The following is a 20587-nucleotide window of genomic DNA, read 5'->3' on the forward strand; positions in this document are numbered from 1 at the left end:
TAGATTTTTTTATTTTTTTAAGGTTTTATTTATTTATTCATGAGAGACACACAAGAGAGAGGCAGAGACATAGGTAGAGGGAGAAGCAGGCTCCCTGTGTGAGGAGCCTGATGTGGAACTTGATACCAGGATCCAAGGATCACACCCTGAGCCAAAGGCAAAAGCTCAACCACTGAGCCACCCAGATGCCCCTAGATTTTTTTAAGTTCTAAATGACTAGTCACTTAGATTTTGTAGATCATTATATTTTACCAAGACGGACTTCAAAGCATATTGCACTAATCTGCAGTGCCTGGGTAGCTTAGTTTGCTAAGTGTCCGACTCTTGATTTCAGCTCAGGTCATGATCTCAGGGTTATGAGACTGAGCCCCGCCCTGCACTGGGTGTGGTGCCTGCTTGAGATTCTCTGTCTCCCTCTCTCTGCTCCTCTCCACCCTCTAGAAAAATTTTTCACTAATCCAAAGAACTGTGAACTAAGGGCAATCTTTGCCTTACTGTTAATCTTATAAGATTTGGGGAGTTCTAAAAACTACCTATTATATATTATTTTGAAAACTTGAGAACAGTTGCCACTTATACCCAAACAAATGGATCTCACAAGTATTCATGTAAATCTTGTGCTTTCAACAAACTCGTAGATCATTACCATTGGAAAATGGCTAAGAAGATATAACCTGTATATAGTCCTCAGTTGGGCAAGGGATCTAATAATTTGAAGTTCTGAGGTCCAAGGTAGTGTAGCAGGGGACACATTAGGAAGGTCCTTGGTATCACTAAAGAGGATACAGAATATTGAACCTCACGATACTGAACCAAATGCCAGTTATCCCCAAGTAGACTACCAAATTAAATCATCATTTAAAAATCCAAAAATTGGACAGCCCCAGTGGCTCAGCAGTTTAGCATCGCCTTCAGCCCAGGGCATGATCCTGGAGACCTGGGATTGAGTCCCACATTGGGCTCCCTGCATGGAGCCTGCTTCTCCCTCAGTCTGTATCTCTGCCTCTCTCTCTGTCTGTGTCTCTCATGAATAAATAATAAAATAAAATATTTAAAAAAATAAAAAAATAAAAATCCAAAAATTACTTCCCTTTTTAGTTCTGTGATAGTCTAATACCAGACATCCTTTTATAAGTAATCATTATATGACTACTGAACCTATCAAGCATATTTAATTTTGTAAGGCTTCAAGCTAATTCTATCACTGACTTTAAAGAGTTTTAAAAGATTTTAAATATTTAATAAATCACAACAAATCACTCACCAAGTTTCACTGGACTAGGTGTTTTTTTTCTCAATAGGAAAAGGAATGGCTTGCAAATGGAAGCTTTTAGTTGAGAAGATGAACATTCATGTTGAGATGCAACTTTTAGATTTTTACAGAAAAGGTCAGTATATCCATGTTCAGAGAAAGGTTCTGTTAAGGAACTTGTCAAATGAAACATGCCATGAAGTGTACAGACAAGTTGACCAAGAATAGAGGCAAATTCTCTCTTGACAAAGTCAGAATCATCTTTGACTTTATCTCTGGGGAGAAAAAAGAGAAGGTACTAATTAAACTTTATTTTGTGGTCTAACTAGTCTTGCTTAATTTGGGGCAAAAGTAATGGTAAGACAAAGCCTAGAAGGAAGAAAATTTGAATTCCAAAACTAAAAGCAACATTTGCTCTATATACCTAGCAATATACATATATTTACATATAGTATAATCTTTCAAATCAAGTTATATATTCAAATTAAAATATTAATACATACATAAGAATCTTGGGAACTCTGTTACATGAATTTTGCTGCTGCAATAAGATAAAAAATCCATTAACACAACTAGCCCGGATTACTTCATGGGAGCTCTGTAGGGCCCAGCTATAAATTGCTGTTCTCCATTCAAGGAATATTCTTCTTGGAAACAAAGTTAGAAGAAACACACACCGTGACTGTGCCTGTGGTGCTGAAAAAATTAAGTCTTTTATTAAACAAGATTTCTAAATGTTAATTATATTATATATATATTAAAACACATACTCAGTTTATATACATATTTATTTTTTGTTATAAAGTCAAGTAACATTTATTTTATTTTTTTTTTGTCAAGTAACATTTAAAATACAAATAATACTTAACCAAAAGCTCCTTTTTCAAAAATAAAGCATGGACACTGAAAAAGATGTATGTACAATCTTCCTAGATAACCAGAGAAATGCAACTAAAAATCATACCCATCAGAAGCAAAAATAATTTCTTTTAGTTACCTCGACATTTTTTTTTTTTTGACAGCAAACATTTAAAAGTCTGACAAAGTGAGGATGTGAAACAAGGAACTGTCATATTCTGCTAAGAGGAATGTAAACTGGAATGGCATCTTTGCAGAGCAATGTTGCATAATAGATATAAGGATATGCAAATCCAATAATTTGTTCAATTTGTTACTTTTTACAAATATAACTCCTTTTTGAATTGTTAAAAATGTACTTCCTCTTTTAATTATTGAAAAGACAGCAAAGTGTTAGACATCCCATATAGAGAGGAGTTAAACCACACACAGAATTTTGTGACCACTTACAGTAGCTATCTGAAATCCTCTGGCTTAATGCTAAAAGATTAGTGGCAAATGTGGTCAACTTTAAAGACCCATCATCAGAATGAGAATGAATCCACGGAAGTGAGAGCATTCCACATAAATCTTCTAGAATATGATCTTCAAATGAGGTTTTCACTGTAGAAACACAGAACAGGTGATTAATTATATCTTTTTCCTTAATCATACTACCTTTTTTTTTCAATAAAAATAAATGTTCTAAACATCAAGTGGAATTATAGCATTCAATAAACAAAGATTCTTAATTAGAGATGATGTTCTGGGGTCTGTGAACCCAAAGAAATTGAATGTGACTTTATAAAAATATGCATCCATGCATTTTTTAGAAGGATCATAAAACATTCTTCAGAAAATCTCAAATAAAAAAATTAGTTATAAGTAACTTCTATTACCTGAAAAAGAGTAATAAATCAAAGTATTACACAAACTTGGAAGTTAGAAATTACTGAATTAGTTACTGAATTACTGAAATAGAACTAGAACTAAAATCAAGAAAAAACTGTTGGGTATTCCAAACATTTGTGCATTTAGGCCTTAGGCAAAGAGAAAGCCTATTTCAATATTGATCATCTTTAAAGGTTATTTTATTCTACTGTTTATATTTATACTTACTGTGAATATAAATCAGAGCGTCATATATTTTCACCACTTTATCTATAACTGCCTCCAGGTCAGGTTTCTGAACAGATTCTAACAAACTTCTACAGCTCTTAAGCACTTTTGTGTAAAAATCCAAAGACATCCAAATTATCTCTACTGAAGGTTTCTTCTTACATTTCTGACGACAGTTCCTAAAATTATGGCTGCAGTTAATACATTTTAAGACACAGAATTACAATCAATTTTGATATAGTCCAACCTAATATTGAAGTAAGCCAAAAGAAATTTTGAGTATAAAACTAATAGTTTAAACCAATTCAAAGTAAATATATGCAAATTAATTAATATGCATTATTATTTTAAGTTTAATCTCTTTATGTCAGTCTAAATCACTCTTATGATCTGGTAACTAAAATTATCCTAGGATATTTAAATGTGGTATCACCAGGCTTAAAAATGACAGAAGATATCTCTGCATCATTATTAACTGGCTTAGTAAACATTTTCTTAATAACAGAAGAGTAGATTGCAGCCTATCAGCTATTCCTTCAAGTTGCCTCAAATTCCAAATTTACTGCAGTCTGAATTAATATAGTTTCTTTAAAATGTCCTTCATAATTTTTTATTGGCTAGTTAAAAGAATTAAAAAATACAGAATGATCATGTAAAATCTAACAAGAGTTTTGGTCTGTAACTTAGCAGTAAAATTAAGACTAAATCTTCAGAGAAAATTCACACTTGTTTCTTCTAATAGACTAATCAACCCATATTAAGAATACTAAACTGAAAAGATACTTCTAATGAGTTTTAAATCCCTACTCCTATCAAAGGGAAATGTTTTGACGGTTTGACTAAAACAACACTGGCTTTTGAGTTAAATAAAAATGTGCTCTGCTACTTTCTAGAAAAGTACAAAGTACTTTGCCCAGAAGTTAGCTTAGGCAAAAAGTCTTGTTACAGGAAGTAATCAAAAGGATGAAACCACTGGTTGACCCTCAAACTGGACCCGGCCATCAGAGTCTCCTTACCCACCCCCCTCCTGTCCTTGGAATGTATACTCTGCCTACTAGTCCCACAGTGGGAGCTGTTCCAAGGACTTAGCCTTGAGAGTAAGGTGGTGTTGAGACCATCTGGACTGAATACATGACTTAACCCCATTAATCCTCCATATAAACTTCTAGGATTCTAGAAGGTGAGTTGAGAGATCAGTTTGTCTTTCACAACTGCTGAAGACAAACTCTGTAGGTAAGCTCCCTTACAAAACCTGCCACCTACCAATCTGGGGTGGTCTGCCTCTTTCTTCAATCTCTCCTTGCCCTGTGCATACAGACCAATATACAAATCAACAGGCCTCAATTTCTCTAAGCCTCAATCTCTAATTTGTAAAGTAGGTATAATAGCACTTGACTTACAGAACTGTTATAAAGATTAAATAATATATATATAGCACTTAATACAGTACCCATCATTTAGCAGGTAATCAACAAAAAACAAATTTTTTTCATTTCACTGAAAATCTGTTCTAAGGTAACACAAATAGAATAATGAGGTCTCCTAAAGCAATAAATCCAAATTTATTATAGACAATCCACTCAGAAAGTACAAGTTGTTTTACCAGTCCATGTTATGATGCGAACAATGAACAGTACATAGAGCAGTCAGTTGGAGGACAATAGTGATTCCTTCTAAAGTTGCAATAACAGGATTCTTTAGACCATTGTATTCAAGGAAAATCTGAAGGGATTCAGCTTTCTGTTTCAGTGCACTCCATAAAATGCTCTTTTTGTTCATATCCACATGTTTAATTCTGTAATTAATTATAACCATAATATAAAGATATTCTTATTTAATATAAATTTGGTTCCAATGTGAAAAATATTTAAAACAAAAGATAACATGCAATGCCAACTACTGAGATTTATAGTACAGTATATTTAAAACAACTTTCAGTGCAAACTGAAATATGAAAATTCTTTGATCACATCATACAAAAGTTTATTTGTCAACATTTTAAATTGCTGCTGAATGTATGATCTCAGGGACTTTTTTTTAGATATTAAGAAGCTAAATTAGATAAGCAAGTAAAAACTTAAAAAATCTTTTAAGTAACCATATGTAGCCATGGTATCTTTCACACTAGAATGGACTGTAATTATTAAAGTATTTTAAGCATTCCTTTGACTACCTTTAGAAAGAACAAATGCTGTGTATTTAAGTCAAAGCATTTAACTAAATGTGATTTTTAAAGTGAATGAAGTTTTATTAAATGACTAAATACAAACTGAATGAAGGTCATACTCCTCAGTCTGTTTCGGTGGTCTTTTGGAAGAGTTCAGAGATGAGCTGAGTCGACGCCTTTTGGCTGATATTCCATCACTATTACTGCTGAGGTTTTCCTGTTGAATTTGACACTGAACCTCCTCAATGATTTCCATACTTTCCATTTTTAAAGCTGCATAAAGTGGGCCCAACAAATACTGAGAAAGTAAAAATTATTTAAAAAACTATATCTTAGGAAATATGTTATTCAAAGACTGTAAAAATTCATTAGGTTTTAAGTTTTCTAATAAGGTAAACTACTGTCAGAGTCTCATCAGGTAAAACAAAGACCTAAGTCAATCTATATAATTTCATAATCTATAAATAGACATATATATGATTTTATATCTAGAACTATGGTTCTATAGTATTGAAAGGCTTAAAAAGACAAATCCTTTGTTTTTCTGTCAGAATGATACAAAGTGGGGCACTGGGGTGGCTCAGTGGGTTAAGTGTCTGCTTTCAGCTCAGGTCATGATCCCCAAGTCCTGGGATGGAGCCCTACGTCAGGCTCCTGCTGCTCCTCCCTCTGCTCATGCTCTCTCTCCTCTCTCAGATAAATAAAATCTTTATTAAAAAGTGCTACAAAGAAAAACTCTATAAGGGAATTACTAATCCCTTTCATACTACAAATCCAGCAAGACTTACAGATAAAATATTTACTCAAGTTACTGCACATTTTATTATGCTGTCTCTCACAGTCTGAGCAAGAAAAAAGGCATAATTTGACACGACTATTAGTATGTACCCATAGATTTTCTTTTTTCCCCCATAGGTTTTCTAAACGTGATGGACTATACCCCGTCAAAAATAAAATTTAGGTAAGTGCTCGAGGTCTTTGCGATTAAGTTAATAACGGCTCCCTTCTAGTTAATAATGAATGCATTAAACATGCTTATGCTTCACAAATTCTACTTTAAAACATTCTACTACATTGGCAGTTCATTGCCAACTTAGTGAACAAATCCTTCTCATACCAAAGTTAAAGTCCATAATAAGGAACCAAAGTGGATTGTGAAAAAAAAAAAAAACATTCCATGCTGAATGTTATTATTAAAGATATTCTATTTTCTCATTATTACATCTTACATATATGCATACATGTATATTACAAACAAAATACATACTAATCAAATAATCTTAAAAATGACTTACCTCTGCATTCACCTGAAATCCAAGCACATCCACAAGAACTTTACAAATGTTTCTCACATAAACCTTCCTGACTTGTAAAGCAGATTCATACCCAGCTGGCACATATTTAAGGAAATACTGCAGTAAGTGGCACAAAGCTGCTTTTAGCAAATCAGACTTAAGCCGCATAAGCACACCATCTTCAAACATGACACAGAGGTTTTCCAGCAGCATATTTAAATAGACAGGCTCAATATTTCTATAAGCTTCTGCTTCAAAGGGGAATAGTGTTTTTATCAGCTTTGATAATGGTTCTTCATAGAGTTTCAACTGGTCAGCATCCATTTCTACAAGATGTTTTAATAATCCCAAAAATGAGCTGAAGAAAGTGCTGGCTGGTTGTGCTGGTAATCCTCCAAGCTCAAAGAGTTCAGTTAAAAGGCTAATTGCTAAGGATTTAGTTTTTGGACTACCATATTCTAGCAGAACACAACCGATCCGCCAAAGTAAAAGTTCTTGCCTTCTAAAAAACACAATTGCAATAATACGAATAAGAACTGTTAATAAAGTGACTTCAATAAATTCTAAATTTTGCATGTTCACGAATTGCAAAGGAGCTGGCTGTAAGTATTCCATGTGTTCATCTAATTGACTTAAAAATCGGCTAACTACCACTGGCCATTCCACGAAGTGTCCCACTGCATTTTTTCTGTGAAGGCAAATCACATCTTCACAAAGATAGAGTAATTCCTTTGTCATTACTCCAAAAATTGCAGGGCTCTTGCTTTTAAAAAGAAATAATAATGAGCAGATAACTTCACAGATTTTCTTGTGTAACAAGTGACAGGATGGAGTTGCTGCAATCCGCAGAAGTCTCGTTATGATCCAATTACTGAATTCTTTGAAATAAACAAAAAAAGATATAAATAAGTACATCAGAAACGCTAATTAATTTGCTAAATCCTTGATGAATCATTTTTAAAGTATAACACTAACAAAATCTAAATCATTCCCTACACAATGGAAACATGGTAATTCAGAATACCAATTTTGGAGTCAGACAAAGTCCTAGCTTTTACAAGTTGTATGAACTTTTCATTTCTCTGAACCTTGGTAAGTTCATCTATGAGAAGGGAATAATGAGGGTTACCATGAGGATCAAGTAAGCTGAAATTCTCAGCATTGTGCTTGAAGTTCAACAAATGGTTATTATTATCACTTCTTCAACAAACATTTATTGTCAACTCTGTCCCAGGTGTACAAAAACAAAATAGTCATAGTACTCAAGCATCCTGTAATAGTTTCTCAAACTTAAGAGACACATTTTATGCCATGACTCAGTCTACATATGCATATTTATTTTATTTAAATACATGAAACAAAAGTTTCATGAGAAAATATTTATCACATGCAATGTAATATAATATTTCCTAGTCTATTATATTTTATCTTTATAACCTACTAATGGGTCGTGATCTGTTGCTCAAAAAAAAGAAAAAGTGGCAAAGGTGTGCCTGGGTGGCTCAGTCAGTTAAGTGTCTGCTTTGGCTCAGGGTCCTGGGATCAGCTGGCATTAGGCTCCATCCTCAGAGAGGGGTCTGCTTCTCCCTCTCCCTCTGATCCTTCACCCTGCCCATGCTCTCACTCTCTCTCTCTCTCAAATGAATATAAAAAATCTTAAAAATAAAATAAAATAGGGACACCTGGGTGGCTCAGCAGATGGGCAACTGGCTTTGGCTCAGGGGTATGATCGTGGGGTTTCAGCATCGAGTCCCCTATCTAGTTCCCGACAGGGAGCCTGCTTCTCCCTCTGTCCATGTCTCTGCCTCTCTCTGTGTGTCTCTCATGAATAAATAAATAAAATATTTTTAAAAATAAAATAAAATAATGTGGCAAAGAATACAAAGAGTTATTTATAATCCAGCTTAGTAATCACTGTGATAGAAGAAATGCAGAATATCTGTACTAACAGAGCATAAAGAGGGAGCAATTAAGCCAGAGCTAGGGCAAGTAGTCAGGAGTACTGGTAAGAAAAAACTTTTTGGAGGACATGCTATCAAAGTTGGGTACTGAAATTCAAGTAAAAAAATTTTAAATGCCCTATGCATTGTACCGGAAAAAAAAAAAAAAGATATTTGCTTTACATCTCTTTACAAGAAGACCAATAAAGGGACAAAAGTAGTAGGGAAAATAAGGTTAAACCTAGAAAAAAGCTTCAACATCTAGGACTCAGCAAAATTGTTCTTAAAGGGCTAGACAGGAAATATTTTAGGCGTGAGGGCCATATGGCCCCGTGTCAACTATTCAATGTTGCCTTTCTACTAGTTATAGACAAAAATACAATGAGTAAAAGCATGGATTTTCCAATAAAACTTTGTTTACAAAAACAGGCAGCCAGCTTATAGGCCACAGATTGCTAATGCCTGATCTAGAAGAAAGAAATTATCAAAAACAGAAAAAAGAAAACTACTTAAGTGTCCAATGGCAAATAAACAAGTATGATTACTTCTGCTCCATTCTTCATAACAAAAGAAAACAATAAGGATGCATAAAATAAAACTAACCATTACCATTTTGCTCCCTTAAATTTATAGCAAATTTGACCAAATTATGTATATAATGTATGTTATATTTCAGAAGAGCAGAAGAGGGCAGATTTCATACAACCAATTGCAAATGAATGCACAAATAACAGGACTTACCAATACAACTGCCTTTGGCCTCATTTTGCCTTTGGCTTCCATTCGCATTTACAAACATAAGTGGGGAGGACTTCATTATATGCTGGATGAAATCAAGCAACATCACAGAGGTTGGCTGAGAGTCAGTTTTCTTTACAAGTTCTAGAGCAACTACAAAAAAAAAAAAAAAAAGATTCATTTTAGAGTCATGACAAATTAAACGGCAGTCTTTTTGTTAAAAAACTAGATTTTGGTGACCAGAACTGTGTCCAAGACAGTGCTCATGATAATGGGACTAAACTCTACAGTCCTATCTTTCTAATTTTAAATGTTTAAGAATCATGTACATTCATCTATTATATACTCATTTATCAAATATAGATTAAAGACCTATGATATGCCTAGCACTGTACTAGAATCTGAGAGGAAAAAACCCTTTACCTTACCTGAATAGTAACTATCATAAATACTAACTCTAAATTTAAAACTACATGGAGAGAAATGCTAGCGTAATATTTTACATATGGAAAAGACAGCGATTTAACTCATAAAATTTATATAAGAAGTAACTGTTTCTTACCAACATTCACATCTGTAAGTATTCGGTCAATGAACTGACATAAAATTTGTCTTGGCTTCTGTACAACTGTATTATATTCTTCCGGACTGGCACTAAAATACAAATAAAAAGTTTTTAAACCTTAAGGAGATTGACAGTATCATTTGTAAAAAATTCCCTAAATTTGAATTTATCAAATGTGTTTAGTTTTTTTTTTTTTAATTTTTTTTAATTTTTTTTTAAATTTATTTATTTATGATAGTCACAGAGAGAGAGAGAGGAAGAGACATAGGCAGAGGGAGAAGCAGGCTCCATGCACCGGGAGCCCGACATGGGATTCGATCCCGGGTCTCCAGGATCGCGCCCTGGGCCAAAGGCAGGCGCCAAACCGCTGCGCCACCCAGGGATCCCCCAAATGTGTTTAGTTTTAATGTTGACACTTGTTGTATCCTTCTGTTTAAAAATGAAAGAAAAAATCTAAATACACGTTACTGATTTAGAAGGAAAAAAATATGCTCAATGAAACCACAGCATTCAATATGCAAAATCTAGACCTGCCCTGACTAATATAGTAGTCATTATTTATGTAGCTATTAAGCATTTAAAATATGGCTAGTCCAGTTGAGATGTGCTTTAGGTAGAACATACACATTGGGTTTTGAATATTTCGTACCAGAAAATGTATATCTCTTTAATAATCTTCTATTAATTACATGTAGAAATGACATTATCTGAGTTACGTAAAATATATTACGAAAAATTACCTTCATTTATTTCCTTTTTACTTTTTGTCTTGTGGCTACTAGATAATTTTTAATTATACATGTGGCTTGCATTTTATTTCTATTAAGCAGTATTGATCCAGACTTCTGGAAAATCTACTGAACACAATTCCTTCAACAAATGAATTCCAAGGGGAAAAAAAAAGAGGAGAAACTTATAATAAAGACTTAAAAGCCATATTAGTCTACAATTTATGAGTCTATGTTTGATTCTGGTTAAAAAAAAAAACCCTAAAACAAGAATACAAAAATAAAACTTTTAGCAAACTGTATATGACAACTGGGACCATTTAAACACAGGCTAGATATCTGATGTTATTAAGAAATCATTTTTAGGTGTGATAATGGTATTATGATATGTTTTTTTTAAATTTTTTATTTATGATAGTCACAGAGAGAGAGGCAGAGACACAGGCAGAGGGAGAAGCAGGCTCCATGCACTGGAAGCCCGACGTGGGATTCGATCCCGAGTCTCCAGGATCGCGCCCTGGGCCAAGGGCAGGCGCCAAACTGCTGCGCCACCCAGGGATCCCTATTATGATATGTTTAAATAGTCTTTATCCTTTATAGATAAATACTAATATTTATTTATTTTTAAATACCAATATTTATAGATAAAATGATTTCTGGAATTTACTTCAAAATAATCTGAGTTGAGAGGAAGAGAGCAATGAATTGATAATCATTGGGCTAAATGAGCAACTGATATACCATTTTCCCTTCTTTTGGATGTTTGAAATTTTCCACAATGAGAATTTAGTAAAATATTAGAGAAAATTGGTTCAGCGATTGGGCATCTGCCTTTGGCTCAGGACGTGACCCTGGAGTCCCAGGATCAAGTCCCACACATCAGGCTCCCTGCATGGAATCTGCTTCTCCCTCTGTGTGTGTCTCTGCTTCTCTCTCTCTCATGTGTGTGTCTCTCATGAATAAATAAATAAAATCTTTAAAAAAATATATTAGAGAAAATTACATATATTGACTATTAGGACCAATCAAGAAAAATAAATATTAAGAGGAGATATAGGGACGCCTGGGTGGCTCAGCAGTTGAGCATCTGCCTTCGGCTAAGGATGTGATCCCAGGATCCAGGATCGAGTCCTACATCAGGCTCCCTGCATGGAGCCTGCTTCTCCTTCTGCCTCTGTGTCTCTGCCCCTCTCTTTGTGTGTCTCTCATGAATAAATAAATAAAAATCTTAAAAAAAAAAAGAGGAGATATAATAATTAAGCAGAGCAATTGTATCTGAGAACCGTGAATGAATTGAACTTAAGCTCCATGATTTGGTATAAACCAGCACAAAGCAGAATGTAAGAATACAGTAGAAAGTCTGTACTTTACCACACAGGATGGGAACTATACAGTCATATAATCAACAACCATTTATCGAGCACCTACAATGTGTCACACTAAATACCAGAAGCTACCACTGGGAGAGGGAAGGCACAAGTTAGTGGAGGAGACTGGTAAATCAACCTAGGCCTATCCAGGGTGGATTGTGAGGCCATTCACCAAAAGAATGAACACAGGAGGAAGCACAGGTGGGGGGGGGGGGGTGGAAACAAAACCAGTTTTAGAAATACTGAATTTAAGATCTCAAGGAAACAACTAAGTGAGATGCACAAAAGATCTACAATCTTGGAATTAAAGATCTACAATCTTGGGAATTAAAGTTCTAGTCCCAAGGGGTGCCTGGTTGGCTCAGTCAGTAGAGTATGCGAGGCCTAATCTCCCGATGGTAAATTCAAGCCCCACAGTAGGAGTAGAGTTTGCAGGGGGGGGGGGGGGAATGTAATGCTCTAGTTCTCAAGAATTATCTAGCCTAGATATACACATCAAGTTATCATTATATAATAATACCTATCAAACAAGACTAAATACATTGTCTGCACTATTGCATATTTCACAAGCAATAAGAGAGGGATATTAAACCCTTATTTGTGTATGAGGAGGCTGATGTTCATGGAAATTATATAATCTACCTTACTATAGCTAGTAGCAGTGGAAGCCTTGAAAATTAGTGCAATATAAGAAGTAATAAGGAAGCCAAAGACAGAACCCTAAGTTAGAGAGGCCATGAAGGAGAAAGGGAAAGAGCCAGCGAAATAAAAAGAAAAACCTTAAGAGGCGTATTTTAGAAACTAAGGCTAGAATTTCAAGGAGGAAGCTGTCAACAGTATCTAGTTAAAAGTTTGTTAAAATGTCCTTTGAATATATTTTTTATTATGGTCAAATATATTTAACATAAAATTTATTTTAACCATTTTAAGTGTACAGTTCCATGGCATTAATATATTCACATTATTCTACACCATCACCACCATCTCCATAACTTTATCTTCTCAAACTGAAACTACTAAGTTACTAAAATTAACAATTCTTACAAGTAAGTTTTTTTAAAAAGGTGAATTGATTATCACTCATTAGAGGTACTATTAGAATAATCACTTATAGGAGCGAGCGTTTCTTCTTATACAACCTCTGCCATGGAAATGAGCTAAGAGGGTATACTCAGGAGGAAATTTAAGTATCACATGAAGGTTGGAGACAATAGCAAATACTTGATTATCTCCACTGGGCCAAGCATCAAATACCAGGTTAACCAAGATACCATGCATCAACCCTAAAAAAAATTGTAGACTAAAAGTTTAAAAAGTAAACAGGTAATTTTAACACAGCACGGTTATTATAACAGAGCCAAGGTAGAACACAAAAGGGACATTCAGCCCTGAGCAGAGTCTATCAGTCAAAGCTCCCTGAAGGAAGTGATACAAAAAGCTAAATCCCTAAGGGGGTAGGCAGGAAAAATAAGAGAAAGGATTAAGTATTCCAAGCAGAGGAATCAGCATGTGCAAAGCTGCTCTAGAACAAAAACACAGGCTGCTCTAGAAACTGTAAGTTCTATATGGCTAAAGAAGAGGGAGGGAGTAATTGCAGATGAAGCTGAAGAAAAACTGTATCAAAGCTCAAAGAACCAACTAAAGAGTTTCGATTTTGTACTGACAGCAATGAGACACTGAAATGTTGCAATTAGGAGAGTGAAAGGTAAACTTTTTAAAATCTGAATTGTTATTTTCCTGAAACCATTCCAATGGTTTCCCATTGCACTTAAATTTTCCTTATTTTGGCCTATAAGATACTAAAGGATCTGGCCCATGGTTACTCCTCCACCCTTAACTCACACCAGTCCCTTTTTTTGCTTCCTTTGTTTCGTCCTTCCTATTCTTTAAAAAGTAAGCTCATTTCCACCTGGAGACTTTTAAACCTCCCATTCAATCTCAGATACTTCTCCCAGTTCACATGACTGGCTTCTTCTCACCATTCAAATCTCCTCTAGTGGCTAATGTTAATGCTCCCTAGACTTTCATCTCCTACCCATTGCCCCATTTAATATTTTAATTGCAACTATCATTATCCGAAAATATCTTGTGGTCACAAAGTAATTTTAAACAGAAAGCCCAGAGAAGGCCTCTCCAAAATGAGATCTGAATGAAACTGGTCTGTTCAGAGAAGAAACAGCAAAAAGCAAAGCACTGAAAGTAGGAATGACCTTGGGGCATACAAAAAATAAGGTCAATGCCAGTGGAACAGAGTAAGGGAAGGATATATGGCCATGAGGTCAGAGGCAGGCAGAAGCAAGATTATGTAGGACCGTAGGGGTCTTGGGAAGAAGTCTGGATTTTCACCTAAGTGTGCTGGAAAACTAAGAAGGTTTTAAACAGAGGAGTAATGCTATATAATCTATAATTTATAGTTGTTAAAATCATTTTGGTTGCTGAGTGAGAAATACACTGTGAGTGGGTAACATGGAAATGGAGACAGAAGCTGAGAGGTTACAGTAATAGTCTAGATAAGAAATGACAAGAATAGCGGCAGTGACAAGTGTATTTTAAAGGCAGGATTGTCAGGACTTGCTGTTAAGATTTTTTGGGTATAAGAGAAAGAATCAAGAATTCCGGCTAGCCCCAGTGGCCCAGCGGTTTAGCGCCACCTTCAGCCCGGGGTGTGATCCTGAAGACAGGGGATCAGAGTCCCCTGTCAGGCTCCCTGCAGGGAGCCTGCTTCTGCCTCTGCCTGTGTCTGTCTGTCTCTGTCGTGAATAAATAAAATAAAATAAAATAAAAATTCCTGGGTTTTTGGTTGGCACATTTACAATAACCTGGGGCAGGAACCAAGTTTAAGAACATAAATCAAGATGTAATGATGTAAATTTTCATTTCAGGTACAGATGTTCAACAGTAAGCAACCTAATATCTCTGGGTAGATAAATATTTGGGAGTTATCAGAATATAAGTGATATTTAAAGCCATGGGACTACATGAAGTTACTTAGGGAAAGAGTAAAGATGAAAAGAGGACAAAGGATGTAGCAAAGTCACATGGGGAATCAAGAATGATTCCTACATTTCTGGTTTGGAAAAAAAGAGTGACCATGGTATCACCTACTGAGATGTCCCTACCTCAGTGAATGAGAGGGAAAAAAAAAGGGGGGGGGAGGTTAGGATACGTGAAGAAGTTGTATTGACTATGTTGAGTCTTACACTTAACCAACTAAGCCACCCAGGTGCCCAGCTGTGTTGTCTTAATGGCATATAGGACACCCAGCTAAAACTGCCAGTATACAGTTGTATAAATATCCTATAGGAGGACACCTGGGTGGTTCAGCGGTTTAGCATCTGCCTTTGGCCCAGGGCATGATCCTGGAGTCCCGGGAACAAGTCCCTCATCTGGCTCCTTGCATGGAGCCTGCTTCTCCCTCTGCCTGTCTCTGCCTCTTTCTCTCTTTGTGTCTCTCATGAACAAATAAAATCTTCAAAAAAAAAATATTCTATAGGAAATGGATATGGTTTGGAGAAACATATTTGCAGTCATTAAATGGCAGATGGTAGTTGAAGACAGTGGATGGGATCACCCTGAAAGACTAGGCAGAGAAGAGTGCTCATAGCAAAAACCAGAAGCAAAATTCATCTCTGAGACAGAGCCGCCCACACATTAGAACAGTTAACATCTCACTTTTTTCAGAAATTGAACTGCCAGTCAATTAATGAGAAAAAAAGATGGGGGTGGAGAAAAGGCTTTAATGGCATGAATCTGGAACCCAACTCTGATAATGGCTATCTCTTTGACTTTGGTTCTTCAATTCCTGTGACTCAGTTTCTTACTGAATAGTGATAATATGTACTCTATTCTACATCATGGAAATACTGTGAGACTGAATAGGCATGAATGAAGCAATTAAAATGAGAAACTCACGACTGTTAAAAAACTATTATTATACAATGCTCTATGGGTCATTTTTTTTCTTTCTATTCTCTTAGAATAGCCACAGTTGAATGAAATGAAAAGTAACATAAGCTCTGGTGATGTAAGACACTATAAATAAATCCAAGATACTATTATTTTTATTAACAACTCTCATAATGGAAAAAAGAGGGAAGAAAGGTATTAGTTAATTCTACATGAAAACGAGATAGGAAAAAAAAAATGAGCTTCACATTGAGCCTCAAAAATGAAATCTGTACATCAATGTCCTAAAACGAGCGCTTGTATTCATGTTACTTTATAAAATGTTAACACAAAGTAGGCTTGCAACATTCATGCAAAGCGGGGGGGGGGAAAAAAACACAAAAACAGGATGATCCGGTAAAGACAAGAGTGGTGGGGATCCCTGGGTGGCTCAGCGGTTTAGCCCCTGCCTTTGGCCGAGGGCGCGATCCTGGAGTCCCGGGATCGAGTCCCACGTGGGGCTCCCGGCATGGAGCCTGCTTCTCCCTCCTCCTGTGTCTCTGCCTCTCTCTCTCTGTCTATCATAAATAAATAAATAATCTTAAAAAAAAAAGTAAGACAAGAGTGGTTTCTTCATTTACCCTCTTATTTATGTGATTGAAGAAGACTAAATATTCTTGTATGGCCAACAAGTGGAGATGAATACATCTGCACCCCAAAAAGAAAGGAATTAGATACCCCACAGACTTTCTGTTAGCTCTGACTTTGTGTGCTAAGTTTTCAAACAGCCTTAAAAACCGGGAAGCAATTGCTCCAACTGATAGGTCAACTGCACTAGTGGTACAAACCCACTTATTTCTTCTTCGCAATGGGTTAAAACTCAAAAAAAAAAAAAAAAAAAAGGCAAGCAAAATAAAAACCCTCCCTCCTTTAGGCCTGGTTGAGGGAAAGTTGCCAGGGTGCGGAAGGGGGGATGGCAGCCAGCCAGCAACAGCCTTCCCCTCTCTTCAGGTGGGACGGTGGTTTACGTGATTTTACTGTTCCGTTTGCAGAAGGCGGGCTTTTGCAAATGAAACAGTATTGAATTATTTTTAAACCCTGGCAACATCCTGTGCACATTTACATTTTGGGGACGTCGTGGCAGGTCCCTGGGATTTCTGACTAAAACAAACGGACTGGGCGCTGGATGACCAACAGGAAACGGGTCCCATCTTCAGGACGGCCGAGGCGTTCATTTTGAAGAAGACCAAACTGCCTTTTCTAGCAACTGGCCTTCCTTCCACATCACACGAGCCAGCGATTCTTTTCTTGTCAAAGAGGGGCAGTTTGGGTCAACACGTAAAGCTAAGAACCCAAGTCCTCCACGAGCGATCGCAAGGAGTAGAAAATGGAGCAAGTTCCTGGGTCGAGTCCCTCACCTAAGGAAAGGTCGGCAGGAAGCAAGCGGTCAGAAGGGGCCGCTCCCTGCAGCGGCAGGGGGCAAGGCTCCCGGGCGCCGCTGAGGCACAGTGGGCTCGGCGAACACCCGCTCCCGGGCCCTAGACCTGCTTCCCCTACGTCTGCGGCGACGCCCCGCGTATTTTTAACCCCGTCTCGGCGGGGAGACGTGCTCAAGCCACTGGCGAGACACACCGCCCGGGGCCGGGGTTGAAGGTTTCGGAGCCGGCACGCGCGCGGCTGGGGAGGGGGCGCACGTGAGAGGCCGGCCGGGCCGGGCCGGGCGGAGGAGACGCGGCACCCGGAGCGGCCGGGCCTGGCCCTACCTGCCCAACTCCCGCAGAGCGGGGATCATAGACGCCAGCTCCAGGCCGTGGTCGCCCATGCTGAGGATGCGCGGCCCTCGACAACCGCGCGGCCGCTGCCTCCCGGCGTCTCCACAGCTACCTCGCGGGCGGGGGGGGGGGGGCCGGCGCGGCGCCCGACGGTGTCTCGTCAGGCCCAAAACTCCTCCCGGAAGCCGCGGTCGGTCGCGCTCTGCGGGCCGTAATTCTTCTTCCGCGTAGGACCCGGGGGAGGCCGGGGGCCCGGCAAGGGGGCGGGGCCAAGGAGGCGGAGCGCGCAGGGGGCACGTTCCCAACGCGGCTCCCGCTGGGGGCGTGGTTCGCGGCGAGTTTGGGGTGTTCGCCGGCACCCCTGGCTGCCCCGGTCCTAGGAGGCGCGGCTCGGCGAGACCTCCCCCGGGTTCTGGGAAAGAAACAGGCTTGACGGGCAGCGGCCCGGCCTCCCTCGCATCACGAAAGGGAGAATTGAGACCCTCCGGCGGGTGGAAGGCGTGACTCGATCCCGGGCCCCCGGTGGCGGGTCGCGCTCAGGTTCCCACCCCTCGCCGCGCGTCCTTTTAGCGGGATACGAGGCTCCTCCCTGTCCTTCCTGTTTCGGCAGGGTGTTTTTCCCACGTGAAGTCAGACTTTCTTGAGGCTATTCCCGACTTTTAATATTTAAGAAGGAGTTTCGGGGATCCCCTGGGTGGCGCAGCGGTTTGGCGCCTGCCTTTGGCCCAGGGCGTGATCCTGGAGACCCGGGATCGAGTCCCACGTCGGGCTCCCTGCACGGAGCCTGCTTCTCCCTCTGCCTGTGTCTCTGCCTCTCTCTGCCTCTCTCTCTCTCTCTCTCTCACTGTGTCTCTCATGAATAAGTAAATCTTAAAAAAAAAATTTAAGAAGGGATTTCGGGGACGCCCGGGTGTCTCAGCAGTTTAGCGCCGCCTTCAGCCCAGGGCCTGATCCTGGAGACACGACCTGAGCCAAATCCAAGGTGGTCCCATGCCCAAACAGCTGTGCCACCCAGGTGCCAGCTTTTTTAAAGCTTAGATTAGATTGCACATATGAAAAAGTTGACCAACGAAAAAGCAACAGATGTTAGGTATTTTTAGATGATATGAAGAAAGATTATAAAAACTACAATGTTACGTGGAAGGCAAAAACTAAAATAACACTGGAATTCTGAAAGGCAGTATACATTAGAAACACTGGAAACAACAGAGCTTTGGCAATCCAATTTTTTTCAAAAAGTTATTTTTATGCAAGATTTTTTTTTTTTAGGTACTTCTGTGACACAAAGATGAGGATGATGAAGTCTCAAGTAGTGTGCAAACTGTGGATATTGGAAGGACATCATAGGAATTCAGAAATTGAAAAGCAAAGCAGAATCTGATGAATGCCACGAGAGAGATAAACATGCACTGGAGAAATATAAGAGGAAGAGATTAAATATACTGTGTGGAGAGGAGGTGGATGAGGAAGGGGCTCCAGGAGAATGAGGCACCACACCTGAGACGGGACGGTGAAGGATGAGGATATGAAAAGACAAAGATTGGAGAAGAGGAATATATTTCTAATTAGAGGCAGCAGTATGAACAGAAAGCATATGGAGGGAGAGACTAGTGGTCCAGTTCAGGTGATATTACGGAGCATTTAGAGTAGTCCGGCTGAGACCCTTGTACAAACCTCAGTAAGCACTGAAGAGGCACTGGAAGATTTGATATAAAGTGACAGTCAAAGCTACACTCAGATCTGGCGGGAGGGTGCAGGTCAGAACAAAAGGAAGGTAGCAGATTATTTTAAGAAATCAAACTTCTTTAGCAGTATATCAATAAATGAGCAATTATTCCAACCAGACATCCTCCCTCAAGGTACCCATTATTTCTCTCCCCCCATTAAACTTTCTGAGTTTTTCATATAGGCTGATTCTATTTCCTCACCTCCCACTCAAGTCCTAAATCTACATAAACTATTCTCTCTGCCCTACCCACCACCCCCTCTCAAGTGCTTCTCATCAAAGTCACCAACGACTTTCATATGCATATATGGATAAAGTCAAAAGATACTCATCAGTCCTTTTGTGACCACTCAGCAGCATTTAGCAGTGAGGATATTTTCTTCCTTTGGCCTATGTTACTCTCTTGTTAACAACTCTCTTTGCCATTCTCTTAACTGCTGTTATTCCTTAGGATTCTAACTTGGCTTCCTTTCTCTTCTTTTTATTCCTAGGTGACTTCAGGCTTCAGTAAACTTTCCAACAGCTTATTACTCCCAAATTCTTTGCTTCTGCTCAGATCTCTCTCTGGGCTTTATATTTATTTCACATGTCTAATTTTTACTGAAATTTTTTTCTGGAATTTTTCCCAGATACTTTATTTTTATTAAACTTTGTATTATGGGGCAGCCCCGGTGGCTCAGCGGGTTAGCGCCGCCTTCAGCCCAGGGCCTGATCCTGGAGACCCAGGATCAAGTCCCATGTCAGGCTCCCTGCATGGAGCCTGCTTCTCTCTCTGTGTGTGTGTCTCTCATGGTTAAATAAAATAAAAAATCTTTAAAAAAAAAAAAAACAACCACAACTTTGTATTATGTAAAGTTTCAAATATACACAAATGTAGAGGGACTGGAATAAGGAACCACCTTGTGGCTATCACCCAACTTCAACAATTGTTGCATATGGCCAGTTTTTGTTGCATCTATAACCACCCTTCCCATTTGCCTTCTCCCTAGTGGGATTATTTTAAAGAAAATCTCCAGCATCAAATCAATTTATCTATAAATAGTTTATCCTTATCTCTTCAAGATAAGAATTCAATTCTGCCTCTGAAATAAGCAAACCAATCTACTTCCCTCCAAATCCCATCATCCTCATTCTAGTTTCACCCATCACAATTATTCCCACAACATTCTAGTTTACCTCACTTACTTTAGCTT

At 38.4% G+C, this 20587-nt stretch overlaps 1 protein-coding gene across 5 annotated transcripts in view; it reads right to left on the bottom strand.

The window, feature by feature from the left end:
* The window catches only part of ATR (ATR serine/threonine kinase), a 95804-nt gene extending 78024 nt beyond the window's left edge, over window positions 1-17780 (bottom strand). For 2 of the 5 annotated variants that reach the window (XR_008663916.1, XM_055321191.1), the window contains exons 1-10: window positions 17660-17780; window positions 9911-10002; window positions 9352-9501; window positions 6671-7548; window positions 5495-5673; window positions 4812-5003; window positions 3209-3399; window positions 2561-2713; window positions 1756-1948; window positions 1265-1527 (exon numbers count right to left, since the gene is read on the bottom strand). Coding sequence is in view for 4 of the 5 variants with exons in the window: in XM_055321191.1 (XP_055177166.1) it covers window positions 1265-1527; window positions 1756-1948; window positions 2561-2713; window positions 3209-3399; window positions 4812-5003; window positions 5495-5673; window positions 6671-7548; window positions 9352-9501; window positions 9911-10002; window positions 17660-17718 (2350 nt within the window). In the remaining variant the exon portion in view is untranslated. Of the gene's footprint in view, window positions 1-1264; window positions 1528-1755; window positions 1949-2560; window positions 2714-3208; window positions 3400-4811; window positions 5004-5478; window positions 5674-6670; window positions 7549-9351; window positions 9502-9910; window positions 10003-17659 lie in introns of those variants that run through there. The other 3 variants (XM_055321192.1, XM_055321193.1, XM_055321194.1) reach the window with 3 other exon arrangements.
* Window positions 17781-20587: the final 2807 nt, after the last annotated feature.

This window comes from Nyctereutes procyonoides, unplaced genomic scaffold (genome assembly GCF_905146905.1).
Source record: "Nyctereutes procyonoides isolate TBG_1078 unplaced genomic scaffold, NYPRO_anot_genome, whole genome shotgun sequence".
In the NCBI taxonomy this organism is placed as follows: Eukaryota; Metazoa; Chordata; class Mammalia; order Carnivora; family Canidae; genus Nyctereutes; species Nyctereutes procyonoides.